The sequence below is a fragment of the Ambystoma mexicanum genome, chromosome 8 (genome assembly GCF_040938575.1).
Source record: "Ambystoma mexicanum isolate Mex_15411 chromosome 8, UKY_AmexF1_1, whole genome shotgun sequence".
In the NCBI taxonomy this organism is placed as follows: Eukaryota; Metazoa; Chordata; class Amphibia; order Caudata; family Ambystomatidae; genus Ambystoma; species Ambystoma mexicanum.
The window spans coordinates 834,165,147-834,176,406 of record NC_090929.1 but is presented as its reverse complement, the minus strand read 5'-3'; the positions used below and the strand labels follow the sequence as shown (position 1 = coordinate 834,176,406).

The 11,260-nt window shown below is 35.9% G+C and overlaps 1 protein-coding gene across 3 annotated transcripts in view; it reads right to left on the bottom strand.

Moving 5' to 3' along the window:
- Positions 1-996: 996 nt before the first annotated feature.
- LOC138472494 (collagen alpha-1(XIII) chain-like) overlaps positions 997-11,260 on the bottom strand; it is a 393,813-nt gene continuing 383,549 nt past the window's right edge. For all 3 annotated transcript variants that reach the window (XM_069610705.1, XM_069610706.1, XM_069610707.1), the window contains one exon: positions 997-10,598. In XM_069610705.1, coding sequence (XP_069466806.1) covers positions 10,566-10,598 — 33 coding nt within the window. In that variant the 3' untranslated portion in view covers positions 997-10,565. The remainder of the gene's footprint in view (positions 10,599-11,260) is intronic.

Here is an 11,260-nt window from a genome sequence, read left to right as displayed (position 1 = left end):
GCTAGCAATATAGCTGTACATTTCTATACATTTCTACTACATGCTAGGCTGCCTGTGCTGGAAATTGATCTATTTCCTGTGCAGTCAGGCCTGCTCGCACTACAAATAGGGTTTTTCTATGCTTTATATGGATCGGCTCACATGCTCTAGGAATTGGGGAAAACACTATTTGTAGGATGGCTGTATGGCCAACCGGCATGTATCACCACCACCAATAACATGTACTGTAGGAAAAAGTAAGTAGAGATGTGGGATACAAAGTTATTTTAAGGTTTAGATTTTGGAGGGTAAGAAGGTACATTACTGCAACAGTGAAATGGGGCAGTGGGGTTTGATATATGGGGGAATGTGTGTGCTACATGGGGAGGTTGTAGAAAATGCATTCATTTGTGTGGGGATGACCCCTGAATTTTCAAAGGTAACTATGCAGGAAATTTGAGCTGAGTTGGAGTAATAAACAGAGAACATATGCATGATGTCATTTAACCTTTTAACTATCCCTAGTGATCACATTTTGCCATGAATTAATTACAGTTCAGAATCATTATGTTCCTGGTAACCAGGCCCGAAGGGCCAATTGATATTTTTGCTTAAACTTGGCAGACGTACAATGGTACTTCATGTTTGTAAATGTTTGCAAAGATTTTAGACATTTTTAGACCATCGTTTCACAATGGTTTCAGAAGATTGTAGCCCGTTTTGATGAGAAATCTTGGTGAAAAACATCACATTGCTAAGTTTTCAGACAATGTTTTGTAATACCTTTGAGTGGAAACAAGTAAATTGCTTTGTTACGGTTCTTCCGATATTGATTTGTTTCGATAAATGTTTGAGCTCCAGCTGCTTTAAAATACAATGTTCGGATACATTTTACATGGTTTATTTGACGAGGGCCCAGGCAGCTTACATTTGCAATTGTTCTTCTTAAAATGTATGCTCTTTTTACAAAGGTTCTTACCAGATTATAAATATAGAATAATTGACAGAACAACGAAACCAGTGTAATATTATTTTAATGCATTTCAATTAATTATTTAAATATCTAAAAGTACATACAAGTAATCATCATTTAAAAAAAAGAAATAACATATTTACATCACGTAGCACAATTAAAGAAGACAAATAGATCTCCTGAAGTAAAATGAAAATTCTGCTACAATAGAAGTGACAGTTTGCCTTCTAGACTTCTTTCATAATAGAAATAATCTTCTTAATTTGTATAACTGATAAACAGTTTTAACCATTCATAAATAGTGAACTATTAACAAACATATTCCTTTACATATTACCCTTTCCTTCATCCCGTCATTTGAATTGACATTGGCTATCAGCTACATTGATCTTACAATAAGGTTATTCAATTCACTGATGCAGCTGCATTGTTGCAGAAGTTGTATTATTTAATTGTAACATTTTTTGTTACTGTAAATGATTACCATTATCTTTGTATTTTTAATTGTAGGTGAAGAGACCACATCTTACAGTTACATAACCAATGATATACTGAATATGTTGTCTCACCCGTAGCACATGACTACTATAATTACTTTGATAGCACATTAATATATATGTACGGCATATTAAGGTATGAATTCTAGGCATGGCATGCTAACCGTACGCCTCTGTATAATGTGTTTGAGAAATGAAAAAAGGAAATAAGGCACAATGAAACTATGGGTCCTTTGGAGTCACCAAAGTTGAACAGATGGCAGTTCTGCTAAAACACCCCTGTGCATGCATGCTCATCCTACGATGACTGGAGCAAGCTCAATACACTGCCTTGAATCAGCTGCAACCTCTTTGTGTGCCAACAATGTCTGGGGAAAAGTCATTTTTGGAATGCATATGTAAATTCACTGCAAAAGGTTGAAACATATGTATTGCTAAATATATTCCTAACTCTAAGGGTGGTGCCAAACAATCCATAACAATGCTGTCAGTGACAAAACAGTTCTAGTCAGTTGATTGAGAATTGATTCTCTGAAATGACTAAATAAAGTGTTTGTATACATAAATAAACACTCTGTAAACTCTTATTCTCCAGACATAAAATCAATCAGACAAAAACATGCATAGGTCTGACCTGATTTTAACTTAATCCAAAAACAATGTCAAACTCTAACTACTAAATTGCCTAATTGTTTGGGTTTACTTTTAGTTTTTGAAATCTCTAAGAGCCTAAACAAGTTTAAAGAAAAAGATAAATTATTTAATCTGCAAGAAATGTATATGCAATGTATGATACAAGTACAAACAACTGTATGGGTAAGAGCCTACATTCTAGTCAGTTTGCCCTGCTTTCTAGTTGAACATTCTCTTTGTCTGAAGCAAGCAAGCAATGTGTGGCTAGTGTGTATTACAATAAGAAAACAACAACATTCAATGTAAAATTCCAGAGGCTCTACTATTGCCAATAATATAAATTGGGATAAGTAACAAATGCATTACACGATTTACACTACCAGCACACCAAGTTGTTTGGGTGAAGGTTTAAATAGAAACTGTGAATATCGGCACAAAAATACAAATAGAATCTAGTATTAAAAATGTCCCAAAGTTATGCAATTAATGGTTAAAAAATACATTTGGAACCAATGCCCTTTCAAACGTTCTGCTGTTATTAAAAACTTTCTATGTACAATATATAATACACGTGTACTGAAATATACATCTTGATCTAACGAAAATAATTGGAAATAAGTGAATAATTGCAAGATTAAAATAAAACCGATAAATTTAGACTGCTTCAACAATAGGTTACTTTCCTGTGTCAGATTACGTTTATGAAGGTTGAAATCACATGTACCTTTTGCAGTGACATGGTAGCATATGAAAGGGTATTCTAAAACTCTATTTATTCTTGACGTGATCGAACAATTTATAATTGTAATCAGTGGATATCAGTAAATTGAGATGGCCTTCAAAGTACTGATGCATTTTAATGCGAATTGACTCATTTGTAAGACATTTTAATTGCCTTTGCTTTATCTACATATGATATGATATGATAGTTTATTTATATAGTGCCTATACACAATGTGTTTCAAAGCATGAAAAACTCTAGTTTGATGTTCCTTAGCAAAAGGAATGTAGCGTAACTGACAGTCATTTTGCTGTTTAATGATTGGATTAATTGCTTTTGGACAGAATTTGGAAGATGTTTGCATTCCAAGAAGAAAGTCAAACTACCAATTTCTGCTGCGGCAGGAAAAAAAGGGGACATGGAACATTATTTGGACAGTTTCAAATTACTTAAATTTGGGACAACTCTGTAATCTTTACCTTTGACATGTCAATCACAATTGTAGGTGTCAGGATTAAAAAAGATTAATAGTCCATTTAGTAGGATGTGGGGTGTTGTCATCACATTTGCATAGACATCACTTCTTAAAGAAAGCAATAAGATTCAAGGATTATCTTGTGTTTCTTTAAAAAATATACTTTTGGCAAACTAGGCTTACCATTGTTTTGGGCATATTTAACAAATATTAGTTGGACCAGAGGGGTTCTATGTTTTGTACATGTTATATAAGTACACTCAGGCTTCTTGTGCTGACAGATTTCTGATTTGTAATACTGATCAGTGGAGAGAAAACATACTGTGGTCAATTGAAAAAGCAATGCTTCCTCTATATGTTATTGCTTTATTGCAAATCTCTTTTCTGGTGGCATTTACCCCACTGTGGAGAGATGAACTGGAATGCTGCAGCTGGCATTTGAGCTGCTGACATAACATTGGTATTCAGACCCTAGACTGTTTTAAGTATGTACCGAGATGGGCACCAGGTCTGAAGCCCAGGGCAACCTCGTAACCACCAGTTTCAGGAAAACCAACAGACTCGGCAAAGCCTTTCACACCAAAGCTCCGACCTTATGGAATAACCTCCCACCACAAATAAGACTAGAGCCCTCATACATTACCTTCCGAAAGAAACTCAAGATCCACTTGTTTAGATAACCCCCTTAATCTAAGCCAAAAACTGCCTGAAAATCAGTAGATTCATGTTGTCCCGTGACTTGTTTGTATAATGTGATTCTGCGTGTACATGTGGTGCCCTGATGCCTGCGCGCTCCGGTTGTTTTTTTAGAATTCTCACACGATCGGATGTTCATATATGGTTGCTATTTTGATTAGTTATGGAAGTAAGCACTTTTGTCTGCAGATATTGATCCATGGAAATTGAAAAAAGCTATTGTAGTTTGTTGAATAACTTCTTGGGAAAAGAACACATTGCTGAAAGAACTGATTTGGATAATGCTTATGTATAGAGGTGGATCATGATGAAATGCAAAAAAGGTAATAGCGTATCTATGCTAAAGTAATTAATTAGGATCCCTTTATGTGTAGATCCATACAAATAAAAGCATGTGTTTTCTTTTTACTGCTCTCTAAAGCAATAGTGCACATCCAATCTCTATTAATGTCGAACTTCAGTCCCTTCATAGGGTAAATACAGGAGGTTTCGTGGATAAAAGGAGATATTTTAAAGGTTAGATACAATGATTGCGCACTTCTTTTTGCTGAACTCATGATATTTGGATGGTTTCTCTAGATGTTCCTGATTGCCTTTTTTTGGCAAATTTATACTTGTTTCCAAATTGCAAAATAGTTTAGTTACATGTCTTATGAAACAGACCAACTATGAATTATTGATTGTATCACAGCATGACAGTCTCTCAAGTAACAGGGAACTGCTTCAAACATCCTTCATTACCACATGTGCATAAGTGACATTTGTTGAATTGTAGACGTCATTTTTGAAGCTTAGTCACCATTTGTAGAAGCATCCCTGAAGATGCAGTTTGGTTAAAATAACAGAATCATCACACAATAGTACAGCATCTTCCTTTGCATCAAGAAGAACTTTTGATGGACACCAAGATAAAAGTAGATAACAAAGGGCTGTTTACACATTTCATAATTAACAGAGAATTCACTCAAATACTAGACCCTCATATTTATAGTTTTGATTGCTTTGCACTATACTCGAGTAGGCATTACGGAATACCCAAGCACATTGCAGCTTATTCTGATAGTTTAAATAGTTCAAAGACACCTACCTCCTCAGTTGTTACTTTTTTTTAATGTATCATTATTGACGATTTTCTATGGTTGGATGTGCACGGTAACAAAACAATATATTTCATTTGTCAGAATAAAAAATGACATTATGAGATAGCTGCAATTTATGAAGAGGTGCTTGCAACTTAAGAATTCAAGAGAGAAAACTACAAACCATTTAAATTAAACATTATAAAATCTATGCAACATTTCACATATAATTGCAATAAAAATCAATAAAAAAGAGGAGGTTTGGTATAATGGGGTTCTTTTGCAGTTAGTTAGGTACTGAAATAGGAATAGATTTTTTCTAAATTATTCACTAGTTCATGTACTTTGGATGTAGTTGATATGCTATTTGGCAAGAGGTAACTTCCTGGTAAATATGTTTGCTTTTACTGAAACTTGGAATAAAGAAAAATCGTACTTTCTGAATGGATTTTATGTAAAGCTATTCTCCCTGTTTTTAGACATTTAAGGTGATTTTTGTGTTAACATCATATAGCAAATCCCTCCACCTATTCTTTCAATGTTAACATTTGAGTCATTTGTGTTATGCCTCTCGTTGCATAAGTATACTTAGTTTAAAGAAACAGTGGGTAGAAAACCTGTTACAGAGTGCTAATTGAAATGCCCATTGATGTAATGTTCAGATTTAAATAAGTGTGATATAATAGTGTGAATGTGAATGCTAGCTCTCAGAGCTGGAAGCAAATACGAAGAATTAGGTAATCTACTCCAAGAAATGATATGAGCTAGAATAAAGAGGGATGACAACTGTAAGAGAATGAAGAAAATCCTGTTGACTGCCGGAAAATGCCAAATGTATATTAGAGGTGACATATTGATTTAAAAAATGCAGTAAATGCAGCATTACTGGAAGACGATTAAATGGGATAATGAAGATGAAAGAGAAACACAGTTTGACTTTGTAGACTAGGCTTGCCATTTTATCACCTATAGGTCATATGATTATATGAAAGTTGTTGTCTCTGTCGGTATGCTGTTTGTCAATCCTGGGTTGCACAGTCAGACTGACATTCCATACATTATATGGGACAGTCAGACAATGAAATACCAGTAAACCTATCAGGATTATCCACCATAGCACATAGACCAACGACTAGAGACCCCCTTATTTGTCTCCTCCTAGTTGCATGGATTGAAGTTTTTCATGAATGTGCTCATAAGTAATTAACTCATCTATAAGAAAATGAGACAGTTTGGTCCTTGTTGGTGGTCTATGTGAATATATTGGATTTGCACTGTATAGAGATGCAGTACATGGAGAGTGGAAGTTTGAATTTACTGCACAAGTCCACTTTCATATGATTCTTACCAGAGATATGCTCTCATTTTATATTCCAAATGCTTGCTGTGAATACACAAAGGAACAATACAAAACGAACTGTCAAATATAAAATGCATTTCTATGGCACATGCTTATCAATAATAGCAGAAGGAAATGTTGTACAGTATTTACAATCATTCTTGTTTTTACGAAAAGACATACTACCTATTGTACTGGTCATATGTTTAGCAAAGTAAACACAGTAAAAATTAGTATAAAAAATAACTTAGAAATTAACCCCTTCACCAACCAGTGTCTCAAGGTGAATAAAGCATTGTTTTTGTAACATTTGGTAAATACAAATAAAGAGGTATCAGCACTCTTTAAAACATACTTTTGGCTGCAACAATAGAAATTGCAAGCTATGGTTGATGTCCGTCTAGCTATTCTATTTCTTACCACAGTTGCATTTTCTTAATATGTTCCAGGCAGAAGGCCAATGTCCAGAAAGTGTTGTGAATTGGTGTGGGTGACCACATGTTTGAAATCATAAGCAACACCTAATGTCTTTTCCCTCTAATTTAAAATGCCCTTTATATCTACATTTTTTCATTTTCATGTCTCCTCTATTTTTCCATTCCCAAGATAAAATATATTGAGTCAGCCAAGTCAAAGTACCATAGTACTTTTCCAGTGTGGGATCTTATATATAATCTTTGTATAGAGGCACACTCGGTAGATAATCCATATGCTGAGTTGTATTTGTAGCAAGATCGTGGAAAGATCTCATGACTTAAAGTGATTTCACAAAATTTGCTTACACTTCTGTGGCATAATACTCTATACTATTTTGAGAATTCTATTACCAGCTAATTGTATTTGCTACTTCAATATTATCATTTTACTTCCTCGTGTGGGTCTTTAAATATAAGTCTCGACCCAATGCTTCCATTCACGCTACTCATTGGCCTTAACAGCTATGTCTTCCATGTTGCATGATTATCTTCATTATTGTTTGGATCATTGAACTTGGTATAGGCATAAGCCTTTCCTTAGATATACACAGCTTTTAAATAGTTACAATCAAGGTGTTCTCATTCTCCCCTGTATAAGTGAAGTAAAGAAGTGAAGCATAGTCCACTGTTCATGCCCACTACACCTTAGTAAAGTGTCACTAAGGAGAACATGTAACATATGCTAATCTCGAGTCCATCCCTGTGCTAGATAGATATTATGCAATGCTCAACAGTATAATTAATTTCCTTATTTTCATCTAGTTGTATACTAGGTTCACTCCTAATAATGGTATTCTCTCTGAGGAGAACACTAAAAGAACAACGTTGAAATCTGTCTTCAAGGAGACACCGTTGGCACCAAAAACCCACAAAGTTCTCCCCCTATTGCCTATCATTACCTTTTATCAGGGAATATACATGTTTTTGTACAATTGTTTTTGCTGCCAGTACTTCAGGGCTGTTCTCTACACTGAAGGTGTGAAATTTAGCCACTCAATTCCTGTGCCTCATAATCTCTCAATGCTGAGGGGCGTTTTAAGTAAAGAACTATTTTGACACAGAAACCTTTGGATAATACGTACTCGGTGGCAGGATATGATGACGTAATGGACCTTGAGATTGAACCTGCAATTTATCTAACGCTTACTTGTTTTTTATTTTAATGATTAAACAAGTATTTTCCCTTGTTTAGAAAACATGTCAATCTTTAAAATATTGTTAGATTCTAAGATAAAATGTGCAAAGCTCTATAGGAAGAGAAAGATTTTCCTTACACAGAAATAGTCTACTTGTGATACCTTGGAGACATCTGCAATTTTAAAATCCCCTCTCCTTCTCCCATTCTCATCTTAAATGACTGGATAACAAGAGTCACTGGAAGGGAAGAAGCATTGTAGGCAACACAGCAGAACATTCAGCATTTGTAGGTGCTGAGACAATCAACCAATATCACTGAGCTAACCAGCAATATTTCCTCCCTAAGGGTGGCACGACACGCAGAAATGCATGTGTGCATCCAAAAGAAGGCATTATTTAACTACAGATGGTAATACCTTTGCATGAACTCTTAAATATAAATATATATGGTTATAAATGGGTTAAGGAATACCACTCTTGTGCTTCAATATGAATGTTTTCAGGAGGCTTAAATTAGTGGTACTGAATGTACAAGTAAATCATGACTCTTGTACTGGCAGTCCATAGTTCTCACTGCACCTTAAAAGCCCACCAAACTGCCTCATCACAAGCATGCACCCAAAAGAGTACACCACCTTTAAGGGCAGTATTATGGGAACGGTGCATAGCAGAAAAGCTATCTGTATATAAGAAAACACTATTTGCACACATGGAAGTATATTACTGGTAGTGGAAATCTACTTGCGCTATATGGCACTTTTTCTAATGTGATTACACTTAACTAACCAACGGTTATATATTTACAAAGGACTGTACTACTTACCTAGATGTGTAATTTGCACATGTATAAAATGCACTTTATCAACAAAGAGAAATAGAAGTTCAAATTACTCTAATTTTCTAAATCCTTGTTAATCATGCCCAAGAGGGAGGATTCTTAAAGCTCAAGGGAAATATGGGTAATCTAGACTTATGTTTCCTTTAATTTCATGTATGTATATATAAAGAGATCTAAAGAGGAAATTGCAACGACCCATAAAACTAACCTTTTCTTTTTTCTAAAGAGAATGGAAGTTAAACATGTCCCATTGTTACTTTTGGGTGAGGTTTTATGAGAACTGTGTTGCAAGTTCAATCAGTACAGAACAGGAATTCATCTTAGATGTCATTCCTCTTCATATTTAAGTGAATACTGGTAGAAGGTTCTCAGTATTGATTCCAGGTCGTCATTGGTGAAGGCCCACAGAGCTCCCCCTTCCATTTTTCAGGAAAGTAAAGCTATAGCTCCTATATGCATCCACACATCAAATCACTTTTGGAGTCAGACTGCAGATCATTGACTGCATTTAAAACTAAGTGGCACAGAATAGAACTTCCTGTTTTGCAATTATCTAATTGTTCCCAAATAATAGTTGTTGAAATATATTTGTGATAATTGGGCTTCTCTTTGACGGTGTCGCTTGTCAGAATGAACACACTAAAATGCATGTCTTGTTTCTAGTTTCTATGTGGTAGTTGTAGTCTCATGATATAAGGTAATGGTGTAGTGAGTGTAGGAGAGATACCTCTGTGCTGATGGTACCACGGAAAGCAAATGCTGTGTTACCAGACATCTGTTAACGGTATGGACATGCTGAATGAAACGTAAGAACTTGATATCTATGGTCATAGCATAACACAAGCACTTGCTACCTTCCTTAACTGTATCAAAGGCTTTCTCAGGGCAAGACATTAGTGCTACACATTTTTTCCAATATCAAGGACTCCTCAACCATTACTTGCAACAGGAACAAATGACTCACTTCACAGTGAGGTTTTAAAGCAATACTTTTCTCTAAAACTTGGAAATGTTAGGCCAAAATAAGAGTTATATGTAACATTTAGAAAATGTGTATCTACAGATGGCCTATTGTATGGCCATTTGAGAGCATCATGGTTTTGGTGAAGGGGCTAAGATGGAATCATGAACAAAGGCAATTGTCGGAAGTTTGTTTCTTGGTAACCAAGAAAAGTAGCACAGGTGCTACTATGATCATTTACAGCTGATCTCCAAAAGAAAGAACCTGTTTCTTTCAAAAACGCTACTCAAAGGATCATTCAAAAAGGTTCCTTCACATTGTGAAAGAGTTGTCGACTTTTACAGTCCACAGAAACTTGTGCTGACTGCTCACTTGCTGCTTGAAACCAGGCGCCCAACTGTGCATGGAAGCAGTCCAGCCATCGTGGGTGAATTATTTGAAAACCCCCAAAATATACACCCTATCATTTTTCATTTCTTTTCAGTTGTACTACTGGACCCCGTCAGTGAGAGGTGGGAAAGAAACACACAAAAATGAAAGGTTAAAAGAAAGAAGAAAACAACCAGAATGATTGCTATCCCAGTGCGACGCCCAGCGTGTCCAACAGGCACGACGGTGCCGCATGACCGAAGAACTCCTGCAACTTCTGCGAGAAGGTAACTTGTGAACGCTCTTCTTTACAAATCTTCAGGCAGGATGGAGGCACTTCTCCTTCTTCCACACTTGCAGACCACTTCCCGGCTCACCGCAAGTTTTTTTTCTCACTTTTTGACTATTAGCCATGGTGTTTGACCCTTGAGGTGGCAGACAAAGGCACTTGTGTGAAAATGGGTCATCCTAAGCATGCAGCTAAATCAACACCATGCCGTCACAACCCAAAACCTTCTAAATTGGGGTTCCACAAAGGTCAATTTTCTGTCTAATATGCCATATGATACATTTAATTTCACAGATTCGGTTACCAAAAACCACGAAAAATGAAAGGTTGGCCAGTGTTTTCTGCTGAGAGTGAAAAAGGTGTTTTCTGCTGAGAGGGTGCTTGCTTCACCGTACATTATGCAATATTGTACTTGAATTAAGTAGTCTGACTTCTCCGCCGCAAGCATTATAGCACATATCTCACCAGTTACATTATAAGTAATGGTGTTATGGTCTGCTTGCACTTATTTTTAGGGGAAACGGTAAAGTACATAAATAAGAATGCATATCTGCACAGGGAATAGCCCATATTTGCCCCAGTGCAATCTTGAATAGATGTGGTTATCAACTTGAGGTCAGCGTTTTAGTAGGCGTAAGCTGTGAGAATGCACCATTCTTCAAATCGTGAAAGTTGAAGCAGTGCATGAATTCATTGTCTGTGTGCTAAGGACGTCTTCCTTCTTCATCTACTTTATTAGAAAAAGATCTCTCTATCCACTACCTTCTGGCCATACCGTTGTGCTCTGCATTTCCTATA